The 26,069-nt window shown below is 43.5% G+C and overlaps 1 protein-coding gene across 2 annotated transcripts in view; it reads right to left on the bottom strand.

The window, feature by feature from the left end:
- LOC109909325 (M-protein, striated muscle-like) overlaps positions 1-26,069 on the bottom strand; it is a 41,941-nt gene that overhangs the window by 9,351 nt on the left and 6,521 nt on the right. Inside the window, exons 2-28 of one of the 2 annotated variants that reach the window (XM_031796215.1) lie at positions 22,006-22,137; positions 21,691-21,865; positions 19,195-19,352; positions 18,784-18,876; positions 15,915-16,003; positions 15,632-15,673; positions 13,739-13,900; positions 13,462-13,623; positions 11,537-11,678; positions 10,583-10,782; positions 10,338-10,391; positions 9,931-10,055; positions 9,507-9,690; positions 8,920-9,094; positions 8,587-8,708; positions 4,977-5,173; positions 4,736-4,862; positions 4,208-4,392; positions 3,710-3,824; positions 3,388-3,544; positions 3,167-3,273; positions 2,967-3,011; positions 2,708-2,844; positions 2,366-2,510; positions 1,922-1,981; positions 1,753-1,820; positions 1,501-1,614 (exon numbers count right to left, since the gene is read on the bottom strand). In XM_031796215.1, coding sequence (XP_031652075.1) covers positions 1,501-1,614; positions 1,753-1,820; positions 1,922-1,981; positions 2,366-2,510; positions 2,708-2,844; positions 2,967-3,011; positions 3,167-3,273; positions 3,388-3,544; positions 3,710-3,824; positions 4,208-4,392; positions 4,736-4,862; positions 4,977-5,173; positions 8,587-8,708; positions 8,920-9,094; positions 9,507-9,690; positions 9,931-10,055; positions 10,338-10,391; positions 10,583-10,782; positions 11,537-11,678; positions 13,462-13,623; positions 13,739-13,900; positions 15,632-15,673; positions 15,915-16,003; positions 18,784-18,876; positions 19,195-19,352; positions 21,691-21,865; positions 22,006-22,137 — 3,472 coding nt within the window. The remainder of the gene's footprint in view (positions 1-1,500; positions 1,615-1,752; positions 1,821-1,921; positions 1,982-2,365; positions 2,511-2,707; positions 2,845-2,966; positions 3,012-3,166; positions 3,274-3,387; positions 3,545-3,709; positions 3,825-4,207; positions 4,393-4,735; positions 4,863-4,976; positions 5,174-8,586; positions 8,709-8,919; positions 9,095-9,506; positions 9,691-9,930; positions 10,056-10,337; positions 10,392-10,582; positions 10,783-11,536; positions 11,679-13,461; positions 13,624-13,738; positions 13,901-15,631; positions 15,674-15,914; positions 16,004-18,783; positions 18,877-19,194; positions 19,353-21,690; positions 21,866-22,005; positions 22,138-26,069) is intronic. The other variant, XM_031796216.1, reaches the window with a different exon arrangement.

Here is a 26,069-nt window from a genome sequence, read left to right as displayed (position 1 = left end):
TCCGCATGTGTGGTTCCCACAGCGAAGGTGGTGTGATGTGTCATCAGGGTGGCTACTTTGAAGAATGTCAAATATATTTAGAGTTTTTTGGATACATGATTCCATATGTGTCATTTCAGTTTTGATGTCTTCGCTATTATTCTACAATGTAGAAAATAGTAAAAATTAAGAAAAACCCCTAGAATGAGTAGGTTTGTCCAAACTTTTGACTGGTACTGTATAAGGATGTTAAATTTTTTACATAAGCGTGGCAAGAATGTGCCCCAAAAGCTGTCAGAATCACCGATTTCTGAAGATGTTAGGATCAATAATTGTTAAATTAAATTTTCATAATAGACGGGTTGGTTGTTTAGCAACAAAACCGACTGGGTTGGCTTAGACTGTTTTCATGTAAACTATATTTAGTCTCCAAACGTTTATTGAAAACATAAATACATTTGCACTTGTTGTCTCAAATACATTGTTGTGTTTGTTGTTTAACTAGCTACAGTAGTGAATCTTTTCCATATTATTACCATAAATATGACATGAGTCAAAACAAGACATGGTAGCAATAACAAGCTACAACGAGCTGAAACGAGCCACATACGATTCCCCACATGACAACTTCTTGTCATTGTTGCTAGCTATCTGACAGTTCAGAATCATAACGCCACATGGCTCATTGATGTGCAGGCACGCATCATTTTTGTGACCGTCAGCCAACCACTCTACAGCAAGGACTGATGATTTGGTTAGCCAAACTAACAAGTCTGTTTGTTTGGTTACAAAGGCAACTACTGTAGCTACCTAGTAAAATTGCTAGCTACTTCAGTGGATGTTGGAACACATTTCTAGCAGCAAATGGGTTACATTATAGTGTGGTATAATCAAATCGGGTCTCTATACGTTCACCTTCCACGTCATGCATTATTCTCCATAGAACACATAGCTAGCACCTCATAGACTTGGGTTAGATGCTGGGACTGGAAATGTGAGAAATGTTGATCAATTCAGTTAAGAGTGACGTATTAGGCTATTGTATAAATACATTTTTTTTAAAGATTACTGTCAAATAAACTTCTTTAATATAATAAAACTTCAACCTCTTTAGACCACCTGATGCTCAACTTATCACCAATGAATCTTGCAGCCAGAAGATAGTATCCATGACGTGTGAGGAACATATACAGTATTTATACAGATATATGAATATAGACGTGCAATGCTACAGTTTCATAGTTACATACAGTATGCAAATGAACAACACATAATGTTTGTATAACATCACTAAAATATTCAATACGTAGTCTGTTAACACATGTGCCGTATAATCTTTGAAACATGATATTTTCCAACCTTTACCTAGCCTTTAATGTACACAAGAGCCATTCAAATAGTATACAGAAATCTGCAAAACAATACTCTCTGAGCTGTAAAGACGGGTGTTGTGCAGTATGGTCTTACAGTCCCTGTAGTTTCTAATGTTTGAGATGCATGAAGCATTAGAATTCCTCTCACCTGAGCGATCTCCAGGTTGAGTACTCCCTCTGCGAAGGTGAGATTCCCGTCTCCCTTGACCTCACGCCCATCCTTGTACCACAATGCAACAGTCTCCTTCTTTATGTTTCCAACCTGCGGGAGGCGAAAGACACCTATAAATGTTCAGGTTGTTGTCCAGATGTTGCCCGGCTGCACCCTGGTAATACCATCTCATCTGGAAAGTTTTTTCATTAAAACCCATACTTGACTTTGTGTGTGTTCTTTTCCTACCTTGCACTTCAGGAAAACACAGCATTCTGGGGTCACTTCATAACTCAAGTACTCAACAAAATGAGGGCCTGCAAAAAAACAAAACAAAGCAGGAACTATTCAGTAGTCTACAATTTTGTGTCATAACATACCGCTATTCTATTTTCTTAATTTAAAAAGAATCCCATACCTTGCTTTCTGTGCCACTCTTTGCACATGAACTCAGACTCCTTCTGCAGCCCTTTGAACACTGGGGAAAGGAAACAAAACTGTATCTATAAATCATATTCATCTTTCTTGTAATATAGTTACTATGATGTGTTTCGTACATTGATGTGGATATTATTTAAACAAATACCTTTTTCATACACTTGTATGTAGTTCATTCATAGTAATATTTTACTGCCCCCTAGTGGAGTATGTTAAGATCTAACTTCTGATCCATAGTGAGCCTTGTTGTTTTTCTTTACAACAGAGGGGTGATAGCCTGGTCCCAGATCTGTCTGTGCTATTGCCTACTCCATTGCTGTACTTGTCAAGACATGACAATGAGCACAAACTGGCACTCAGGCGAGAGTGAGAATGATGGAAGGTGATTGGAGGAGGCGAAAAGGACAGCCGGAGTTAATCCTACCTTCTCCAATCAGCACCAGGCTGGACTGGTTGGTGGCTTTTCCGTCCTGCAGCTGGAAGGTGAAGGTTCCCTCGTCCTCTTGGAGCAGAGACTCCATGATCATCTCAATCACACCTGTGTCCTTGTTAAAGTTCATCTTGTATTTCTGAAAAGAAAAAAAGGCCATAGACAGAGCATTTTCAGTATTGTCTAATATACTTTACCTGAACAACATCAATTACAGTAGTTTTTAAAAAATTCTATTTATTTATTTATCCAAGACGTCGGAGGTCAGAAGACCTCTTTTACACATATGTCGGAGAGTATTTTTTCATTTCAGTCCCAAAGCGTTGCCTTACTGACCTCTCCCTGGGAGAGAGTGTTGTCGTTAAACACATATTCTATTTTGCCATTAGCAGAGATCTTCTCAGCCTGCAGCCAGAAGCGAACTCTGCCCTTCTCCTGCAGCTCCACAGCCAGCTCGGTCTTCAAGGGAATAACTGGGGGGGGGGGGGGGGGGGGGGGGGGGGGGGAAGCGCAACAGTACGTGAGAGCAGGGACGGAGGAACATGTAATAATGAACAACGGGAAACATTTTCGAGAACTATAATGTGTTACTTACTGGGGAATTTGTGGTCATGGCTGATCTCCAGCAGTTTTTTCAACTCTGTCAAAAAAAAAAAAAAAGGACACAAAAATTAATCAGAGATTAGAAATGAAACCAGAAGCAATGGAGCTCTGCTAACCTCTTAGCCTGCTAAGTTAGCTTCCAAAGTGATAACGTGGACAGTGTTACAGTACCACGGACACAGTGGGACTCACCCTCCGCTGAGAGGGTGTAGCTGGAGGATTCGCCATTGGTGTGGGTGACGGCACAAGAGTAAATGCCGATGTCATCCTCAGCAGGCATGTTAAAGATGGCCTTGGACCTGAGGGGATACAATTAACACAGGCTACTGTAGAAACGTTAGCAAACCTTATATTCTTTCACACACACACACACACACACACACACACACACACACACACACACACACACACACTTCTCCCCACTGGTTGCCACAGTAATGCGGGTTTCATCAGTGATCTCTTTGTAGTTCTTGGACCACACAAATTTAGAGTCTGGAGTCAGGTTTGAGCAGGCAAAGTTCATGGAGATCACGCCATCATCATCAATGTCCACAACAATCTCCGTAGTGCCTGAGAGAGAACACAAGAGTCAAATATGGCTGGAGACTCAAAAGACACAAATATGCAAAGGTGCAGGAAGACTTAAAGGTATGACTTTACTGGTATAACAATGTCATTCTCTGTCCATCCCTCTCTCCCACCTGCTCTGTTGAGGGGTCTTTAACATGGTCCTACCTGGTTTGGTTTCTGCCAGGACTGGTTCTGTGGGCTCAGAGGCCTTTCCGACACCTGCCTTATTCTGAGCACGCACACGGAACACGTAGGTCTCCCCCTCCTTTAGAATCTTAATCTGTTTGTGAAAGAGTCACATTATAGACATGTTAGTCACATACATCAAATATGTTACTACTGATACAAACTTTCTCACATAGAAAAACAGTAGTGTTGAAAATCCCTTTACACGCACCCTCTAACTGACCAACACCTCCACCAATCACATCCTATTTACATGTCGACTATGTCACCATATTGCATCACACAATCTGGATTCAAATGTTTAATTAGAATGCTCAATGGTATGACTGACTAAGTGGATAGTAATAGTGTAGTTGCCCTTAGACGCTGATCCTGGGTCAATTTAGCATTTTCAACACTAATGGTTAAGGTTAGTATTGGAGAGGGGGAAGCTGATCCTAAATCAGCTTTAGTGATTGGAGGGGATAGGGTCCTGACCTTCATGTAGTTGGTGGAGATAGCCTTCTCATTGACTCCTCTCCAGGCCTCCTCCTCAGCATCAGCCTCCTTAATGTCAACGTAGAATCCGTTGACTGGGTCACGGCCCTGGTACACTGGTGGCTTAAAGAGCAACACCAGAGTGTTGGCGCGCACCTCTGTCACCTGCAGATCATGGGGAGGTCCTGTGGGAAATTAGGGGTAATTAGTTTCAGAGTTGAAGAAAACAGACATATCATAGGCTAGTGTCCCAACTCGCACCCTATTCCTTTTGTAGTGCACTACTTTGACCAGGGGCAATAGGGCTACCATTTGGGACGTAACCATGGACAAGGTAATGTACAGAAATAATGTCCTATTACCACAAAAGATTATAATACAAGTCAATGATTTCATTTTTTAAAATGTATTTTTACACGTATCTTTGAGGTATAACTTGTACTGTGATGTGTTATTAATTGTTATATGTTAAAGTGTAATTATCATACTTCATCAGGCTTGCGAGTGAATTATAGTGGCACTACCCACCTGGCACAGCAATGGTCCACTCCTCACAGATAAACGTCTCACTGGGCAGAGACGGGATGCCCACACCTGCCATGTTGGCAGCGCGCACTTGGAACTGGTACTTCCTGTTCTCCTTCAAGTCGGACACCTGGACAGACCTTGAAAAATCATTCTCCCTTTTCTCCCGATATGACAAAAGGTGGCTGAAAATTCAGGTTAAAGAGGGTAGTGAAATCACAAAGAAGCAAAATGGCTGACTCACTCGGTAGGCTCGGTCGCTAACAGCTTTGACATTGGCCTCGTGCCACTTCCCTGGCACCCCATTGATGACCTCACGGTAGTCCACGAAGTAGCCGGTGATGTCAGCACCTCCGATGAAGGTGGGCTGCTTCCAGGCCAACACCATAGAGTCCCGCACGCACTCCAGAACGCTGATGCCATAGGGTGGAGTAGGGGACGCTGGAACAGCAGAGGACTCCAGTTAGCATCATGCTGTGTCAACTCTGACACTATGAAGTCATGGGAGACGGAAAGCTTAATGCTCTTGGTTGAGCTTCAGTCTTCCATCACTTAGACCTGCTAACATTCTCTTTTCTTAGAGCAAGTATTGGGCACTCATTCCCTTGTACATTTCTGAACATTCCACTGAGCACAGATGTCAATTCAACGTCTATTCCACGTTGGTTAGCAGTATTTTCATTGAAATGAAACAGCATTGAGTCAACCAGTGTGGGTCCAGTGGGTTGGTTCGAAGTTCTTTAAAATGTCAGTTAACATTATTTTGCCATACAGTTTGTGTCACAGATAATTTTTGTAAGATAACCTTTAACCTTAAGCTATGGTTCAACCAGACACTATGTCATAACACATTGACACAATTATGGGGACACACATTTCAGGGACCTTGACTGAATGGGACAAAATATTTTAGCCACAGGAGCTGTGAGGACACATATGATCTCAGTGGCTGGTCTTCGTGGGGGGGGGGGGGGGGGGGTATTTGATAGAGGGAACGCATATAGCTGACTGGATAATATTACATATAATAAATTGACCTGTCACAAAGTCACATGGACATGGTGTTCTCCATAATTTGGGGGTGGGGGTATGGCGAAGAATCTGACTTGGAAGTACACTACCAAAAAGGTCTCAGGTCATAGGTGTCCCTTTCTGTCTTGTGATTGGCTGACCCACTTCAGAGACAAGCTGTGATAGGCTAGCTCCAGCTATGTCGCAGTGCCTGTATGTTCATGTGCACTGATCTCCCAAGGTGATGGTGGGCCAAAAGAGCCCAGAGTGTGTGTGAGCCAGCCAGGCTGCAGTAAGTTGAGAGGTGGTCAGCACAGTGCCTGAACACTGAGGGTGTGGAGGGAGGACCAAAAGCCCCTCTGTGTGTGTGAGGCAGCCCTGTGCTAGAGGTGGCCAGTAGATAGTCTGAACGGCCACGTGACGGTGTAGTTAAACCTGTGACAGCTGTTATAGAAACTTACCTTAGGGTAAAAACTGAATTTTAATACATTTTTTCAAAATATTCTTCTCCCTTCTTACCAAAGTGATAAAAATGTTTCAAGACAGATTAATAAAACGGTTTAAAACACAAACAAAAATCCTTGAGGTGAAAAGATGACATTCTTATTTCAGATGATATAAGGGTTGGCGTGGCCTGACTGAGTGTAGTCCCATGTGGCTCAGTTGGTAGAGCATGGTGCTTGCAACACCAGGGTTGTAGGTTTGATTCCCACGGGGACCAGTACAAAAATGTATGCACTCACTACTGTAAAAATCACTCTGGATACTAAAATGTACATGTTCTCACCTGAGTCTGTCCTGGGCTGATTCTTTCTCTGTCCCCTGTTTGGCTGAAGCATCTACAGAGGACTTATGTGTTTGCCTGGCCACTGGAACTTTAACCTCATCGGAGGTCTTGGCCTGGCTCTGTGACCAGGCCCCTGCCTCCCTTGCTTTAAATTACTGCAGCCTTGAGGAGCTTGAGCTAGTGGCCACAGGCACACTGTCAGTCTGAGCATTGAACTTCAGCTTGGTTTAAGGGGGTTACTTGAACAGCCACATGCGTTCCCGTCCAGCGTTAGTCAGCCCACGTTACCACCCGTTGGTAACTCCCCCCTCCGGCAACACACCGTGAGGAATACCGCCCCCTACAAGGAGTTAGCAGAGAAAAGCGGAAAGCCATTTTACACGGGCAAAGAAGAACAACCACTCACACAACCAAACAGCTCAAATCAGAACACTCAGAAGGTAGAGAGAGCAAGAAATGTTACCAATACCCTATCAAATGCAGTAAAATATCTTCATCTGACAGACTATGAAAAATGAAGACAAGATGGCCAACAAGTGACATCTGCGTGAGGAAGCAAGTTGCGGAGTTAAAAGACAAAGCACGAGCGTGTGAGGGGAGAAAGTGAGTGTGTGCGGTCTTTGCGCCAACCCTTCATGAAAAAGCCACACTATATGCCAGTGGATTTCATTATATGCACTACATTGGCCTAAACTGATCAAGTGTATGTACTAGGAGACAACTATTGGAAATTGTTATGAGTAAAATCTATGGTACAGCTTTTCTTTCCTAATATATTCTGATAACATGTGTGACAGAAAAGTTCACTAACAAAGGAAGGAAAAGGGATACTTAGTCAGTTGCACAACTGAATACATTCAACCGAAAATGCGTCTTCCGCATTTAAAACCAACCCCTCTGAATCAGAGGTGAGGGGGGGCTGCCTTAATCGACGACGTCCACATCGTCGGACCCGGAGAGTAGTTGTTGATGGGGGGGGTTAACAATACTAACCTCGCCTCAATTGTGAGTATTATTTACCTTTCATCGTGTAAGACACTACCACAAATGGGTCTAAGCCCATCTACAAACTGCTATTGGTTGTAATGGACTGTGGAGAGAAATCCATTGACCTTGTCACTAAGTGTGGGGAGAACAGAGCCTGCTGCGCGGCACAAAGCTTGCCAATGACTGAGTGCCGTCTCACAGCTGGAAGCCTGGTTAGTCACAGAGCAAACTGACATTATGGGACAACTGTGTAAAGGAGCAGGGCTGTCAGGTTAGTATATATCCCTAGCTCTGGTCCAGGGCATTAGTGCGCCTTGTATCACTGAGCCGCACTAATGCCCTGGACCAGAGCTAGTATTCCCAGATGAGAGTGAGTAGAATGGACAGACACACACGGCATAAATCAGGGGGATTGGTGGTTGGGCGTAGGGGGGGGTACCTTTAACAACAGGTGGGGTGGTGGTGGCTGACACATCTTGTGCCCAGGACAGGTAAGGGGTGGGGATGGTTGGTTGTTTGGGTAGGGGGTGGATTGCGCGTGACAGAGGAACCAAGGGGGAACCAAGGGGGGCTGGTTTGTAACCACCGCTGAGCTGGATCACACTGACCCAAGTTAGAGGAAGTCTACAACTCCTGACCCTGGCCACGCCTCAGGTTGTGCAGGGAGGGGGGCATAGAAAATAACATGTGGGAGGAGTCTAATGCTGATGGTACACAGAGCCGACAATGTGATGTCTCGATGGACAGAAAAAATAGAAGGGTACAACACATCAGCTCAACCCATGTTCAGTGTGGGCACATTGCATTTCTTTCATCATGGACATATAAACTAAAAAGTAACAGTGAAGAATATGCAGAAGACTCAATAATCAAATCTCCATAGAGCTAAGAGGCTTCCCTGGTCCTACCATATCATACCTTACTGTAGGTCCCTTCATAGTATTTCATCAAACATAAACAAAAATAGGTTGCTTGTATAGGCCTGTGGCTCGTCATAGTCTTCCTAAAAAAACACTACCCATCCTATCCTGTTGTGAGGGTGTGCCATGACACCCTCTGTCTCACTCACCAATAGCAGCCTTCACCTTGATAGCCTCAGACTCCTGAGAACACTCGCTGAGCCCAGCGGCATTCAGCGCCTTCACTCTGAACACGTAGCTCTCTCCTGTCACCAGACCGTGGCAGACAAACCTGTGAGTACCAGGACACAGAAACGCTTTGAGAAAGACATGCTTTTTCGTTTTATACATTTTTTGGACATTTTCGTTTGAGTGAGGAAATTGTTTTGTCAAAAACTTAAGCTCAACATAATTTACGGTTTTAACGCCAAATTTGATTTACGGTCAGCATTTCAGTAAAACAACAATTGAAACAGAGAGGACAGTTAGAAGGACCATTGTACCTGGTGGCTTTGACAGGCTTGTTGTTGCAGGGTTCAAACGTGTTGCTACCCACGATGCTGGCCTCGATGTAGTATCCCACCAGCTCCTTTGCATTCCTGGAAGCCTCCCAGGACACCACCACGGACGTGTCAGTGTTCCTGGTGGGAACTACACGGCCTGGGGCAGATGGGATATCTGGGGACAGGAGAGGTTTATTCAACTAAGATCAAATGAAAGCACATTAGGATTCCATTTTGAATGAGTGCGTGTCAAATTAGAATTAGAATGTTTATTGATAGCTTGCTAGAACCCAGGTAGACTGATAAGGAGGGGATTGCACATTAGGCAGAATCCTAACTTGAGGTATAGATGCATTGATCTAAATGCAGGATGTACAGGATGGTTTGTGTTACATGTGTATATTTGACATTTTAGTCATTTAGCAGACGCTCGTATCCAGAGCGGCTGACAGTACAGTAGTGAGTGGATACATTTCTGTACTTTTCCTGTACTGTGTAGAATGTTAGGATTCGGTCCATAGGTATTCGTGTTGCAGGGCCGGAGGTTGGTGCCTGTGGCATGTGAAGTGTGACCTGTGACCCCTCACCCAGCTTGTCCCCGACAGTGGTGGCCTCGGTGGCCTCTGAAGGCTCGCCCACACCAGCGGAGTTGCAGCAGCGCACACGGAATCTGTAGGCCTTCCCTTCAGCCAGGTCAAACAGGGCGTAGCGAGGAGACTTCACCGGGATCTCTGTGTTCACCCTCTGCCAGCTGTCTGTACCAGACACACACTAACCACACAATGCAACGCAAAGCAGTTAAGAGTAGGGCTCCAACCCTCCAAACCTGCAGTACCACAGTATATAATACTCTATTTCCAGATAGATACTCTGAAATACAAAAATAACAGAATCATGATTCCTTATTGAATTATTTTGATATGGTGGTTGTTATGGATAACAGTGATGGTTAAGTTGATCAGATGAGTCACGCTACAGATAAGGTATATGATTTCAGTATTTATTCCTCACCTTCTCCACATAGTACATGATGCCCTCGTGGCCTCGCTCTCCAGGGGCTTTCCAGCTCAGAACCACATAGTTCTTGGTGGCCTCAGTTACCTCCAGTTCTTTGGGTCTGCCAGGGACTACACCCTCTGATAGGAAGAGTAATGTGAAAAATAATGTATAAGGGGTTTGATCTCAAAGCCTGGTCCCAGATCAGTTTGTGCTCTTGCCTATTCCAGTGTCATTGTTAAGCCAAACGTGACAATTCCACAAGGAGTTGGCAAGAGCAACAGACTGGCAACCAGGCTATTGATCTAGACTAGAGCTTTCATTATCCTTCCAATCAAAGAACACTAGGTCTTTTTTTGAGAACTATAGCAGCATGAGAGTATTGATCATCATTGAAGAGTGCAAACGCATTTCCTTCCTACCTGCAGGCTCCTCCTCAGTGACAATGATCTGGCCGGTCCAGGGTGCAGAGGAACCTGAAGGCCATGCGAAGAGGAGAATGTTACTGATGCATAGTTACAAACAAGAAAAGATATGCATAATACTAAAACCATTTAGACATCACAAAGTTACATACTCACAACATAAGACTTTAGCAGTACTATAAGACAATGTGAGAGAAGACAGACAGGGAGGGGCAGATGCCAGATCGGGGTGCCCACCATACCTCTCATACGCGTGCGGTCGGCAGGATCCATAGCTGCCACCACCTCAGAGGTGCGGGATGGCCGACTCATGCCAGACTTGTTGACGGCACGCACACGGAAGGTGTAGGAGCGCCCCTCCACCAACCCCGTCACGGGGAAACGGGCAAACTTAATGGGGGTGTCATTACACTGGCTCCAGTGTGTGGTACCAACCTCACACCTGAACACAGGGCGCAAAGAGACAGAATTCATTCCATCAGACATTCAGTAACAAACTTGGTACGGGCTTCTTGATAAGGCCCAGAGTTAGGTCTATTGGTAAGATCGGGAAAAACTCTGGGCCCTTGTTATAGCCATAACGAGGTCATTTCACTTTTTTTTTTTTAAGAGGTCAGGTCACATGATCAGGAAAAACATCTGTCCCTCTTCTAGGTTATCTGCAGTTGGGGCGGCAGGGTAGCCTAGTGGTTAGAGCGTTGGACTAGTAACCGGAAGGTTGCGAGTTCAAACCCCCGAGCTGACAAGGTACAAATCTGTCGTTCTGCCCCTGAACAGGCAGTTAACCCACTGTTCCTAGGCCGTCATTAAAAAAAACCAGGCAAGTCAATTAAGAACAAATTCTTATTTTTAATGACGGCCTAGGAACAGTGGGTTAACTGCCTGTTCAGGGGCAGAACGACAGATTTGTACCTTGTCAGCTCGGGGGTTTGAACTCGCAACCTTCCGGTCAAATGGTCAAATTTAAATAAAAACAATTTTAAAAAATGTATCTGCAGTTTTAACTGGAGTGAATGGCGGTACAAGGGGCGCTAAAAAGGGAGAGAAACGTTCTCCTAGCCGTGTCATGATAAGCCAAGGGTTTTTCCTTTCGACTCCACTCTTGAGGTCTCTCATCCGGGTGGCATTGTGGAGCCTAACCTTAAGGTTAGGGGCCCTACCAGAACGGGCATGTAGTGATGGGGGATGGTACTGACCTGTCCACAAAGTAGCCCAGGATGGAGTTGCCACCGTCCACAGCCGGCTGCTTCCAGGTCACGATGACGTAATCCTTACTGGCGTCCTGACACGTCACATCCAGTGGGGCACCAGGGGCTCCCTCCACCTCCGCATCGGCATCTGATACAGGAACATACACATTGCCAGTCAAATGTGCTGGTGTAGTATTTTCTTCCTCCCTTCTCATTAGTTCTCACTCTCTCTCGCAAACACAGTAAAATATCTTATCAGACTAACACAAAACACACAACCAGAGTGTGTACAGAACACAGTTGATGTACACTTCCTCGACTTTTTTGTATTGAGTTATAAGGCATAGAATTACATATAGAATCCATAGTGCATGATATGATCTCTATAGTGTACAGTACTTTGATTGAGGCTTGTTGTTTTGATACAGTGCCGACATATAGTGCTGTACCCCGCCTGCTGAACTACGTGGCTCCACAGCTAAGTGCCAGGAATGCTACTAGCCTTTAAGTTAAACACATCCCAGTAATAGCAGCAGCGTGCCTCTCAGTTAAAGGGGACAAGAGAGGTGATGCTTAAAAAGACAGAACACATGCTTTCAATAAAGTGAGAAACAAAATTAGCCACTTATGTGGTCTGGGGACTGCATGTCTATGTATATGTCTACGCTAGCTGTATATACTGTAGGACTATATACTGCCTGGTATTATATTTTACTGTGTGTGTGTGTGTGTCTGTAAGATAGAGAGAGTGAAAGAGACAGATAAAGATGGAGCGAGAGAGAGAACAAGAAAGCCCTGTGGCTTATAAGGAGACTCAGCAGGCAATTGTCTCTCCTGGAAGAAGAGACATATACAGTATCATCTACCTCTGTTCCCAGCCAAACCCATTTCAGATCTGAGCTCACTGAGAATAGCCTAGCCTTGTCAGTCTCTCGACTGCAATGGGGTCTCTGTGTCCACAGAGAGCGACCATACATGGCCTCTCCTTTACAGAGGAACCCTGAACCATGACAGAGAGAGCAAGGCCCAATTCCATCCACTCTACAGAGCACAAGTTTCATCTGTTAGCAAGAGAATGAGTAACATGGAACAACAGAGGTCAATACACTCTTAGAAAAAAGGGTGGTTCCAAGAGGGTTCTTCGGCTGTCCCCAATAGGAGAACCCCTTTGGGTTCAATGTAGGAAGCCTCTGTAAAAAGGGTTCTACATCACAGGAGGTTGGTGGCACCTTAATTGGGGAGGATGGGCTTGTGGTAATGGCTGGAGTGGAATCGATGGAATGGTATCAAATACGCCAAACACATGGTTTCCATGTGTTTGCAATTCCATTCGTGCCGTTCCAGACATTATTATGAGCCATCCTCCCCTCAGAAGCCTCCACTGTTCTACATGGAACCGAAAAAGGGTTCTCTTATGGGGACATGGTTCTAGATAGAAAAAAAGGTGCCAAGAGTGGACCTTAATGAATAAATTGGCAGCGTCAGTGTGCATCATTTTTCCCATGTTATACAAAACAAGGCCAGAGATTGTGACAGGAGTTGATTGACTCTACTACAGTCATAATGAGTGAGTTCCATTATATGCGGAGGTAAGTTTAACCAGAGACTGCTATGGTTCAACTCCAATGTATATTTAAGAACACACACACACGGACCATGATTACATTGTTATCTGGTGCCAGTTGAGATGTCTGTGTGACGTTGACAATAAACTCTTAATCACACTATAGAACATGAGACAGGCCAATGGAAACAGAGAGGGGGTAAACAAGTGGCCATACTGTCTGCACTCAAACACACACACACACACACAGTGAAAAATAAAATCAGTTAAACTTGCGAATCAGTAAACAAGGCATGTAATCAACTGAGGAGTGATAATGTGACAGAGAGCAGTGGTGTTCAGTTTTGCTCATGGTAAAGGTCCCCACCTCTGACAAAGACGTAAGCAGAATATGTCTCATATTTAGTCTTGGTGGTAATGCGCAGGGTGTAGAGCCCCTCGTCCTCCTTGTTCAGGTGTGTCAGGGTCAGCGTGGCCTTGTCTCCACTCCAGTGCATCTGACACCACTTGGAGGTCTGCAGAAGAACATCTGATAGACAAAGAAGCAAAGGAGCGAGATCAGGTTAAAATGGCTGCCCTACCATCGTCATGTAACCTTATTAAACCTCCGCCAAGAGTTCCTAGATCTCTGGGGCGTCACTTACCGTCTCTGTACCACTGCACCTCGGGCTGGTAACGTGCCAGGTTGGGGGAAATGATGACCATGGCACCCAGGCTCATGGTCTCGCCTTCCCGTCCGAATGACACGCCAAACCCGTCCACGATGTGGGTCTCGAAGGTGATGCCGTACTCAGAGACGATGCCATCTGACAGGAAGGAGCATCAAGTAACGTAAGGTTAGAGGTCAGGTTGCTATTTTGTTCCCATCATGCAACAGTATGCGTTGTGTGACACACCTCACATTTAGGAAAAAGGAAAGGGGGATACCTAGTCAGTTGTACAACTGAATGCATTCAACTGAGAATGTGTCTTCTGCATTTAATCCAAGCCCTCTGAATCAGAGAGGTGCGGGGAGCTGCCTTAATAGACACCGGTCTGCATTATTATTCAAATCAAAAGGGATGGACGAACAAAGAGCAAGTAAATGCTCTTAAAGGGATAGTTCACCCAAATTTCAAAATAACACATTGATTTACTTCCCTGTAAGTAATCTATGAACAAGGTTAGACAGCAAAGCCATGCATTGGTTGTGTTTACCTGGCCACTGTCTCTTTGCATGTGTCCAACAACCAAAGTCAGTATCTCCTATAGCAGTGTCCACGAGTATCCTCAACAGGACACTTTTTTTGTAACTCTGGAAAAGCACACCTAATTTAACTAATTGAGGGCTTGATTAGTTGACGAATTGAATGAGGTGTGCTTGTCCGGGGCTATAACACAAATATGTAGGGGTACTGACGACTTGGGAAACACTGGCCTATAGCATTTTCTCCCATTCACATTTCATGTCCATCTTATAGTAACTTTATTGAGCTACAAAATACATTTTAGACACTTTAGAATGATTGATGATGTAACTAAATATTATCCGGTAGCATTACATTTTACCCTTCCCCTCCCAAGAACAAGTGAAATAAAAAAGAACCCTACACAGACTCCAGCCAAGCTCTTCAAAACAGACAGAGAGACCATGTACCCGAAGGACAACACAAAACCCCCATTAACATCATTAAGTACAGTGTTCAGACACTAAAGAGTCACTACAGATTGTGTACAAACAGCACTGGGGAAACTGGGGGGGGGGGGGGGGGTCACATCATGCAGTAGACAGTGATGCACATTTGACATATTAAACCCAGTAGGAGATAAAGACTTCAAACCCACATGTGTCCGATTTTAGAATCCAAGTCCCGTTTATGAATCAAAAAAGGGTAATGAATGTGAATAAACAACTACTAAATGCAGTAATCTATAGTCTCAAATCAATGATCCAGGTTGTAAACCACAGTGTGTATGTCTCAATGTATTCTCGATGTCACTCTAGTTTACATTATTTAACTTTCAAGGCTCTATGACTTGCATACAATTTCAAAAACCCCACACTTGCCAAAATGTTCAGGTATTCTGTTGTTTATGACAAATGTGGTGCTTTTTTTGGTCGTGCTGAACCATCGGTGGGTCTTTCCCAGGCAATTGAAAGATATCATCACAGGATCTTTCCAAACAGATTCACATAGTGACACTCAGTGAATTCACCAAGTTGACGAAAACGTCATCAAACCAGCGCAGAGCTTTAGTGACCCTGTTACCTTCGTTGTCTGTTGACTTTCCTGCGCCCAGCGTCAAGGGAACGAAAAAGCTGTTCGTGCAATAGCACTCATAGCATCCCCAGGTCCCCCCCACCACCTCCCTCCAGCCCCCTCCTCAAAACTCACCACAGTGTTCCAGCTTAGCATACTCTGAATAGGTTATGTTAATACTGTTTAGTAAGGTGGTATGCACACATCCATAAATACATATGGATGGGTATTAATAAAATATATTATTATATGAGTATTGAGTATATTTTTCCAATAAATTATATTCCTCTGACTTACGTCTGGGCATGGGGAGAGCCTCCTCTACCTCTCCTTTGAATCCTAGAGTAGAATGAACACAGCTACTTATTATTAGCATGTTATTGCGGTGTTGTAGTCAACAAAAATAGGTGTTCCTTTCACACAGAGGAGACTTGAAACCGGACCAAGTTAAAGCAGCACTAAGAAAGATCGTAAACTAGGTTAAATCACTGCGTATCTACTCAATGGGGTGATACTGGGGAATATTGTCTAGTTTATTGTGGAAGCACCAGACTTTGAGAACTATACTTTATAAACATACTCTTAACAACGACAGAGGCAAAGGTAGAGAGTTCTCCTCTGCTGTTCATGGCAGAAACACGATACTGTGCAGTATCATCAAAATCACATCTGAAACGAGAAGAGAGAGAAGACCAGCTGAATCAATGTCTCGTATACACACACACACACACGTTTCTGTCTCCTAATGGTTCAAGTGTACATAAATACCCCCACCCCTCCCAACTCAGCCATATAAATCAACACACAGCTATGTGAGCTGGGACCGTAAAATGCTCCAGTACTCCAGGCCGGGAATACTCTGGGAATAAATAGACACTGATGTCATAACGTGTCAGGTGGTATGGGTTTCTGTATGAAAGTTATGTGTGGTTAGATTCTGTCACGGAAACATGCTATCCAACTTTCCATGGCTGATTACCTACACTGCTTAGTACATACAACACATATGGTGGAGTTTGAGACTATGAGAGAACTTCAAAAGCTGTTCGGTCTGAAACAGCTCGAAACACTTAAGTGTTTAGTCCTTGGTGAAATGACTTAAAAAACAAGCCACAACAGGATCCCTCTATCGCCAGAGAATTTATCTTAACCTTAACCTGGGGCTATCTTTTGATGTCCTCTTTGTTATCAAAAGGCAAGCTGCGAAAAGGCCCGGTTAATGTATGGCCTTCACCAACAGCTTTCTGGTGTCTGTCGATACACAACGGAGCAAAGGGCACTGACAGATGGACAGGCAGACAGACGGACAGACCGACAGATACAGTGTCAGTCAGAGAGGGGTATTGATTTCACACATTTCAAATCATATTTCTAACAACTGAAATCCACTGTCCCACGAGTTCACAGTGTGAGCCCATCCAAGCATTCCCAGGGTTGTCAGTCTGCCCACACACGCTGGCCTACTATGACCTTTCCTGAGAGGGGTGATTGTATTACACCATGAAGGGGTGAACTTCTACAGGATCGGTGGGTCCCTCGCAGGACGGTTGAGCTAACGTAGGCTAATGTGATTAGCATGAAGTTGTAAGTAACAAGAACATTTCCCAGGACATAGACATATCTGATATTGTCAGAAAGCTTAAATTATTGTTAATCTAACTGCACTGTCCAATTTACAGTAATTATTTCAGTGAAATAATACCATGCTATTGTTTGAGGAGAGTGCACAGTTATGAAAATGTATTAATAAACCAATTCGGCACATTTGGGCAGTCTTGATTCATCATTTTGAACAGAAATGTAATGGTTAATTGGATCAGTCTAAAACGTTGCACATACACTGCTGCCATCTAGTAAATTGCGCCTGGGCTGGCATAACATTATGGTCTTCTCTTGCATTTCAAAGACGGTACAAAAAGAAATACAAAAAATAATGTTTTTTTCCCTTTGTATTATCTTTTACCAGATCTAATGTGTTATATTCTCCTATATTACTTTAACATTTACACAAAATTCAAGGCGTTTCCTTTCAAATGGTATAAAGAATATGCATATCCTTGCTTCAGGTCCTGAGCTACAGGCAGTTCAATTTGGGTATGTCATTTTAGGCGAAAATTGGGAAAAAAGCGGCGGATCCACGTGGTGGTGACATCATACTGACATTATACCATGGCCAGAGATGGCTGTTGTTTAATAGTATCTGTTAATTCACAGCAATGAGCCACCACAGAGAGAAGACCTGGCCCATATGAAGTGTCAAGTTGTTTCCACATATTCTTCTTTAAAATAACTGATCTCAGTCCTCTTTAAAGTGAACTCTGTGGTAAAAAAAAAGAAGCTAAATAACTCTGTTCTCTTTGTATTCACACTGCCCTTACCTTTGAATGAGGACTCAACTCTTTTGCTAGTTAACTTCACCTATTTTGTGGTCTGAGTCCTATTTGCATTGACATTGCTATGTTTAGAAAGGAAACTAGATATTTTTTCAACATTCACTCAATGCCCCTCATTTTGGGGCACCAAGTGGCCTAGCGGTTAGAGCGTTGGGCCAGTAACCGAAAGGTTGCTAGATTGAATCCCTGAGCTGACAAAGTAAAAATCTGTCTTTCTGCCCCTGAACAAGGCAGTTAACCCACTGTTTCTAGGTCGTCATTTGTTCTTAACTGACTTGCTTAGTTAAATGAAAAGGTGAAATAAAAGGTGAAATAAATAAATAAAAAATGCGCTCTGGGTAAATACACAGTGCACGACAAGCCATACCATCAGAACCTGTTATCAGACAGCCAGAGATGTACCTACATACATTTTGGAAGTTAATAGTTTGCATTCAGTTAAAAAAAAGAAGACATACAAATTATAATTAAATATAATATTTACATGTAAAATTACTGGTAATAGGATAAATGGCAGAATAATAATTGCAGATTAAATAATGCTTTAATTGAAAATTGTGTACTCCAAATTGTACTGCCAACCTGCACATTTGTTTTTGGCACCAATCTGATGGGTTATAGCAGGGAAAACTGTGTTGCAGTAGCCTAGTGCTAGGTGTGAGAATAATGATAAATTAACCTGGTAAGCTTTGTGTTCACATTCTACTAAAAAAGGGAACCAAACCGGAGACTTCAAGTGAACCGAACTCAGACCAGCTCTCGAGATGGTCTCAGTTTGGTTCGCTTTGGGGTTCTTTTGAGGGGTTTGAGTTCCTTTGGAGCATTCACACTGCACATAAATTTAAGCAAACCGCACTCAGTACACAACAATTGGCTGAAAGGAACTAAAGTGTGAAAGCACCCTTAGAGTATGAATGCTGATCTAGGATCAGAGATCCACTGTCCATGTAATCTAATACATTGTGATCTAAAAATGAAAAACTGATCCTAAATCAGCACTAAATCAGGACGATTGATACATACTCAAAGACCCTGTGGCTTTGGGGGTGTGCCTACCTGTCGATCTCCAGTGAATGCACGTTGTAGCTGCTTTGTAGCTTATACTTGCCGGGGTGGGCCATTGGATCGATTGTCACATTGTTTTTGTACCTTGTTGTGAAATGAGGACAGGAGGAGACAAGAGAAGGCAAGGGAAGCAGAGAGGATTATGAAAAGGAGGAAAATAGAGTTTAAAAAGTACAGATCAGAATCAAGGAGAGACAAGACAGAGAAGCTAGGTAGACACCAGAGATGTATAGTGCGTTTTATAGTGTTTTAGTGCAATGACATGAGGATAGGATTGAGAGGACAACAATTGGTGATGCTCTATCCATAAGGGATTGATTTGGTGTGTATTGTGTTAGTGATCAGTTGGTCATGTCAAGGTTTATCCAGGGAGGTGTGTGTGTGCATGTGTGTAGTACTCACCAGACAACCCGTGGGTCAGGCCATCCAGAGACGGTGCAGTGCAGCCTGACACACTGCTTCTCCCACACCGTGTGGGAGCGAGGCTTAATCACAAACTCCGGGGCATGCATCAGGCTATCCTCATTCATACACTTGTGGTACTCCTCGCTCTCATAGATCTGGGGATCAGTGTGTTCAATTAACCTTGATAGAGCCTTCGTGTGGCATTTATAGAGCCTTTACAATAACACATTCTGAGGTGCAACTGTAAAACACTATACCCCCAGGAGCCTGTAGAAAACATTTGAGGCATTCCCCATGAATTCATAACACATTTGCGATGCATCCTTGAAGCAAACAAAGCATTTACTAGGCATTTGCTTGGCAATTCATTTCTTAGAGCCAAATCCAATAACCCTTAACACATAATCCTATAATGCTCTCTGAACACTGAATGTAGCACCCAGTGGCATGACGTGCTGGCAGAAAGGTGATAGACTAAAGTACAGTGTGTGCCCCAATCAAGGGACACTGTAGCTTTTATGATCCTCCTGAGTGAATGGGGCAGGATATGCCTTGACATAAACATTTGAATGAGGGACACAAGTAACCTTCCAAGGGAAGGGGAAGCAGAGTATAATTAATCCATGGAAAGAAACATTGCTCTTATGACAATACATTTCCTGTGATACTTTGCTAATAGATTTCTTACGGTATTCCCATCTATGATAGTAATTTAGTGATTATTCTCCTCTGATGTCACAAAGGTGAAAAGGTCATTATCAATAACGTGTCATAGTGTAAAACAGTGCAGAGCGTTTGATTTGGCTGCTGGGGGCCAAGGAGACCCCAGCTCCGCTAAAACCATTGATAACTACATGCCGTTTAAGGGATTGTTAAATAAATGTTATAACTATTTGGTTTTAATATCATCACCTTGAAGAAGAGTATAGTCAGAACTACGCATTTACGATTATTACACATTTAGCTCTATTATACTGCATGCTTTTCATGACCAGTAAACATTCATTTATCATTTATTTTCTATTTTAGAAGCCTTTTAAAACCTTGAATACATTACAAGTTTGAAATTACTGCTGTCTAATAAACAAAATGTTGATCAAATTAAGATCATACATTTGTACTCTTCTCTTTGTCGATGAGGGAAATAATGTTGCTCTGTGGTGTAACAAGAGAAGGTATTGTTCAGTCGGAAGTCAAACTACCCCATTATGATGTTACGAGGGAGAGCATTATCCAGCATTCCCCAATGTGATGTCACAAAGGAATTCCGGCATCTACTGTAGGGCTGCACGAAATGGGCCAAAAAACATAATTGCGATTTGTTTTACCAAATATTGTGATTGGACATGCGATATCATTCCAAACACGTCGGTGAACTGTTGGAATTCTAGAAATACAATTATTTATATTTAAAGAAGCAACGTTCATGTTTGGACCAATACAGGGGTTTGATTAATCTCGCCTGGCACCTGTGTAGGCGGGATTTGCACCGGGCAATAGTTGATTGCATTCGTTTTGGAACTGGGCTGCCTCCCAGGCGTGAGCCAGGTGCCCCGTTCAAAACACACCGCAAAATTGGCTCCAAACAAAGTGACGTAGAAGCAAGTGGAGTAATGAGTAGGATTCACTCAAAGTCTAAGAATTTTGTGTTTTCACATGCAAAACTGATTGCCCTCAAGCTTTATCTCCCTTCCAAATGAAAACGAGTTAGAATTTTCTAACATTTATTTTTTGGAAAAGAGATGGTGTATGTTTCTGGGCGATGCACCATGCTTCCTTGTTGACAAAATGTCAGAGCGGCACAGATCTGTTTGATTTGAGAATGGCGCTCCTCCCTCCCCGCTTTCGCCCGAGCATAATCTAATCCCACCCAATGTGTTGACTGCATTTGACCTAACAAAACAGCATGCAATTTTAGAGTGAATCTAACAACTAGGAGGAGTGACTGCGCTGCTTGAGTGACAGTGGGTGTGTCGAAAGTGCTCTGCTATAGGTTAGACGGTTTTGATTGAGCTGTGTTTTTTGTACTCACGTTTCTTACCATTAAACAACCTTACATTGATCTACCATACCGCGACAGATTGTGCGCGCAACTCGGTTCGCTCTGCAGCCTAATCAAACCCATAAAACAGTCCTGAGTGGCAACAAATATGCCCAATTAGCTGATTCGCTTTCCATACACCCTCTCCTTTCGACACACCCACTCGCCAATGATCCTGTCACCAAATTGGGCTGCAGCTAGAGGAGAGCCTGTTACATGCGGCTGAGTGGCGTTTCAAAATATTGAACGCTTCTGCAAAATGGATCATGCACATGTAAATATTGCGATTTTGATGTGAATTCGATTAATTGCGCAGCCCTACTGACATCTACGACATGACAAAGACTCAATATTCCCATTATGATGTCACGAATGAGCGCATTATGCCGTATTCCTCAATGCGATGGGATAAAGGAAAACTTCCCTCTATGACATCAAACTCCTGCACTAACCCGCTTGCTCAGGGAGATGTGCTCGGCTGAGTGGCGCACGGACACCTTCCTAGACGTCTGCTCCGTCCTCTCCATCTCTAACCCACTGGTGAACAGATTCCTCCGGGCCATGTATCCAGCACTCTCCTTCATCCGGGCCTCCTCCGTATCTGAAAGCCCACTGGCATACTCCTGACTAAGGTGGCAGAGCAAAGCCAGGGAGGAGAGTGGGCAGTGGGGTCATTTTCATGGTCATTGGTCAGAATCACTCACTGAAATCAAAATGTCCCTGACTTCTCCGCATCGCTAAGGCTCATAGGTGGTTGATTCGTTTACCTGCCCCTGAAGATGGGCACTACATAGCCGATGATCTGGTTCTCTTTGTCCATAGCCAGGTAGGTGGGCTTGGCTCTCTTGGGGATTGGGCTCAGTCTGCTCTCCTCCAGCCCAGAGTACGATGCACTAAGTCTAAGACACAGGATAATGTTAATACAGCAGTGTCAACCTAACACAATGTAATAACATCAAGTCATGTCAATGTAATCTGAAGGGCTGGATGAGGAGGAGAAAGGTTGTATTATTGGGTACATTAGTCATCAACAAGGGAGGGTGGCTTGGATGGGTTTAGCTGTGTTTATAATAAATATCTCAAACTGTGCAATGAAGAAAGAGAAAAGCCTTTGCACAGCAGAGCGATGACTACCAACAAACCTGGTCTAGCTATAAGAGATATGCATTGCTTGTTCATGCTGTGTAATGACATGTCTGCAATGACAAAATAGAAGACTGAATTAAGACCGGGTTGATCGTATGTAGTCACCAGTGTGCAGTTTTGAAACATCAAATTCTTTAAACATAGGACATTTTAAAAAAGACCAATGAGATGGAATGAAACTAAACACTGTGGTCATAGGAGAGTAGGTGTCCTGTCCTGTGAATAAAAAAAACTGGTGGCGATCATGACCAAATTTGCCCTCATGTACTGAACAAGCTTTTGAATGTTAATCTCCTTGATGTCCCTCACTTGAGGATGATAAAATCCCCCCAAAAAATAAACTCAGCAAAAAAAGAAATATGCCTTTTTCAGGACCCCGTCTTTCAAAGATAATTTGAAAAAAATCCAAATAACTTCACAGATCTTCATTGTAAAGGGTTTAAACACTGTTTCCCAAGCTTGTTCAATGAACCATAAACAATGTCCGTACTGTGAGATGCCTAAGACAGCGCTACAGGGAGACAGGACGGACAGCTGATCGTCTTCACAGTGGCAGACCACGTGTAACAACACCTGCACAGGATCAGTTCATCCAAACATCACACCTGCGGGACAGGTACAGGATGGCAACAACTGCCCGAGTTACACCAGGAATGCACTTTCCCTCCATCTGTGCTCAGACTGTCCGCAATAGGCTGAGAGAGGCTTGACTGAGGGCTTGTAGGCCTGTTGTAAGGCAGGTTCTCACTAGACATCACCGGCAAAAACATCACCTATGGTCACAAACACACTGGTCGCTGGACCAGACAGGATGGGCAAAAAGTGCTCTTCACCGACGAGTCGCGGTTTTGTCTCACCAGGGGTGATGGTCGGATTTGCGTTTATCGTTGAAGGAATGAGCATTACACCGAGGCCTGTACTCTGGAGCGGGATTGATTTGGAGGCGGTGTGTCACAGCATCATCAGACTGAGCTTGTTGTCATTGCAGGCAATCAACGCTGTGCGTTACAGGGAAGACATCCTCCTCCCTCATGTGGTACCCTTCCTGCAGGCTCATTCTGTCATGATCCTCTAGCATGACAATGCCACCAGCCATAGTGCTCGTTCTGTGCGTGATTTCCTGCAAGATAGGAATGTCAGGGCTCTGCCATGGCCAGAGAAGAGCACGAATCTCAATCCCATTGAACACGTCTGGGACCTGTTGGATCGGAGGGTGACGGCTAGGGCCATTCTCCCAAGAAATGTCTGGGAACTTGCAGGTGCCTTGGTGGAAGAGTGGGGTAACATCTCACAGCAAGAACTGGCGAATATGGTCCCGTCCATGAGGAGGAGATGCACTGCAGTACTTATTGCAGCTGGTGGCCACACCTGATACTGACAGTCACTTTTCATTTTGATCCCCCCCTTTGTTCAGGGACACATTATTTAATTTCTGTTAGTCACATGTCTGTGGAACTTGTTCAGTTTATGTCTCAGTTGTTGAATCTTATGTTCATATAAATATTAACACGTTAAGTTTGCTGAAAATAAAACACAGTTGACAGTGAGAGGACGTTTCTTTTTTTGCTGAGTTTACAAAGGATCTCAGCTGAAAACCCACACACCTGACAATACAAACCAAACATCCAAAACAACCATTATTTAGGTTACAACAAATTGATTCTCACAAGTAAATCAACACGTAATTAACAGTACAGTGCCTTATAGGCAAAAAATAATAATAAATCTAGACAATATGAAACATTGCCATATGTATCTCCTATGTGTGCATACAATGTACACTGAGTGAACAAAACTTGCTCTTTTCATGACAGACTGACCAGGTGAATCCTATGATCATTATTGATGTCACTTGTTAAATCCACTTCAAACCAGTGTAGGTAAAGGGGAGGAGACAGGTTAAAGGTTCTTATTCTTACTCATATTTTGTTTAAACTGCATTATTGGTTAGGAGCTCGTAAAGTAAGCATTTCACTGTAAGTTCTACCACCTGTTACATTCGGCACATGTGACGAATAAAAGTTCATTTGAAATTCCAAATCTGTCCCTCATATCATCCATCATGGCTACCTAATCACCACCAGCTTCCTATTGGCTCATTTATCCCCTCTCCTCCCCCTGTAAATCTTCTCCAGGTCATTGCGGTAAAAGAAAATAAGTAATCTTACCTGGGAAAATAAAGATCAATAAATAAATAAATGTTGATAGATTACGATAATGATGAATGGGAATGCAGGCAAGGCAATCCCCATTCAATGAGTATTCCTAACGGAACAATTGGTATGTCTGCACAATACCAGGAAAATCTCCATAACTTCTGTTATGTCACCATTCAATTCAAATATCAACAGGGGAGAAAATGTCACTTACTGAGGCTTTTTGGTTTGATTTGAATCCGTCTTGTCAATACACAATTTCTATACCCTATGCCATAAGTACATTTCTATGTGACAAGGTAAAGTACTATGGTTCAACCAATGGTGTCACTAATCTGAAGTCAGGGAAAGCTGGGTAAATTCCTGACAGCATGAGGTTCAACCATAAAGGCCCAAATGAGGGACCATTCGCTCCACAGACACCCTTTGACCTCCTATGCACACTGTCAAGGCCAGTGTATTTAGAGATGCCAGGTGTTCATAAGTGTGAGACCGCCAACATTTCAACACATAATTCAATATAGGCACAACCACTGTTGTTAGGCCGGCCATAGATTGCCAGAATAGTCTCGTAAATACTCCTATATGTCATCAATAATTCCTTAAATAAAATAATTCAAACAGCAAATAACAAACCACTGAAAGAGATTAATGACCACTGAATTCAACAAATCCACAGGTGGAAAGAATCCACCCCCCCAAAAAGGTTTTATGGTCACATACACCTGATAGGTGCAGTGAAATTGTTGTTTTACAGGGTCAGCCATAGTAACTTCACAGATCTTCATTGTAAAGGGTTTAAACACGGTTTCCCCTGGAGAAAATGTGGGTTAAGTGCCTTGCGAAAGAGCACATTGACAGATTTTTCCCCTTGTTGGCTCGGGTATTCAAACCATCGACCATTCAGTTACTGGCCCAACACTAATCACTAGGCTACCTGCTGCTGACCCCAAATACAACTTAACCCCAAATATAACTCATAGCCAACTTCAAACCATGTCTCCAGATCACAACACAGTAGAAGGCTCTAAGAGAAGCATGCTAAAAAGCCTTATGCACCCACGCAAAATATCATCTTTGTTAAGTGCGAGAGGAAGCCCCCAATGGATGTACTGGCTGAACAATGAACCAAGGTCATCGATCCAAGATGGCATAGCAGTCAAACGTCGGTTTTGTCTTGTCCCGTGTATATATAGTTTTCTTCGTATATATAATTTATATTTTTTATCTCAATTTCCATCTACGGACTGAACAGAGGTAACCCGCCTCTCCCAACGTAGTGCGGATCTGAACCCCCATCAGAAGCTAGCCAGCTAACTAGCTACTAGCTAGTAGTCAGTTAGCCACTGCTAGCGGTCATCACCGTTAACTCAGACATCAGCCAGCCTCAGCCTGGTCAATTCCGGCCAGTCTGCACAGCGTGATATCAACCCAGAGCATATCTGGACTGCCTTTTGTCTACCACATCTCCGGATTCCTACAGCAAGCTCTGAACCTTTACACTGGATCATAGCAGCTAGCTAGCGAGT

Source organism: Oncorhynchus kisutch, linkage group LG18, assembly GCF_002021735.2.
Source record: "Oncorhynchus kisutch isolate 150728-3 linkage group LG18, Okis_V2, whole genome shotgun sequence".
Lineage (NCBI taxonomy): Eukaryota > Metazoa > Chordata > Actinopteri > Salmoniformes > Salmonidae > Oncorhynchus > Oncorhynchus kisutch.
The sequence above is the reverse complement of the archived record's forward strand: the minus strand, read 5'-3'. Positions and strand labels throughout refer to the sequence as shown.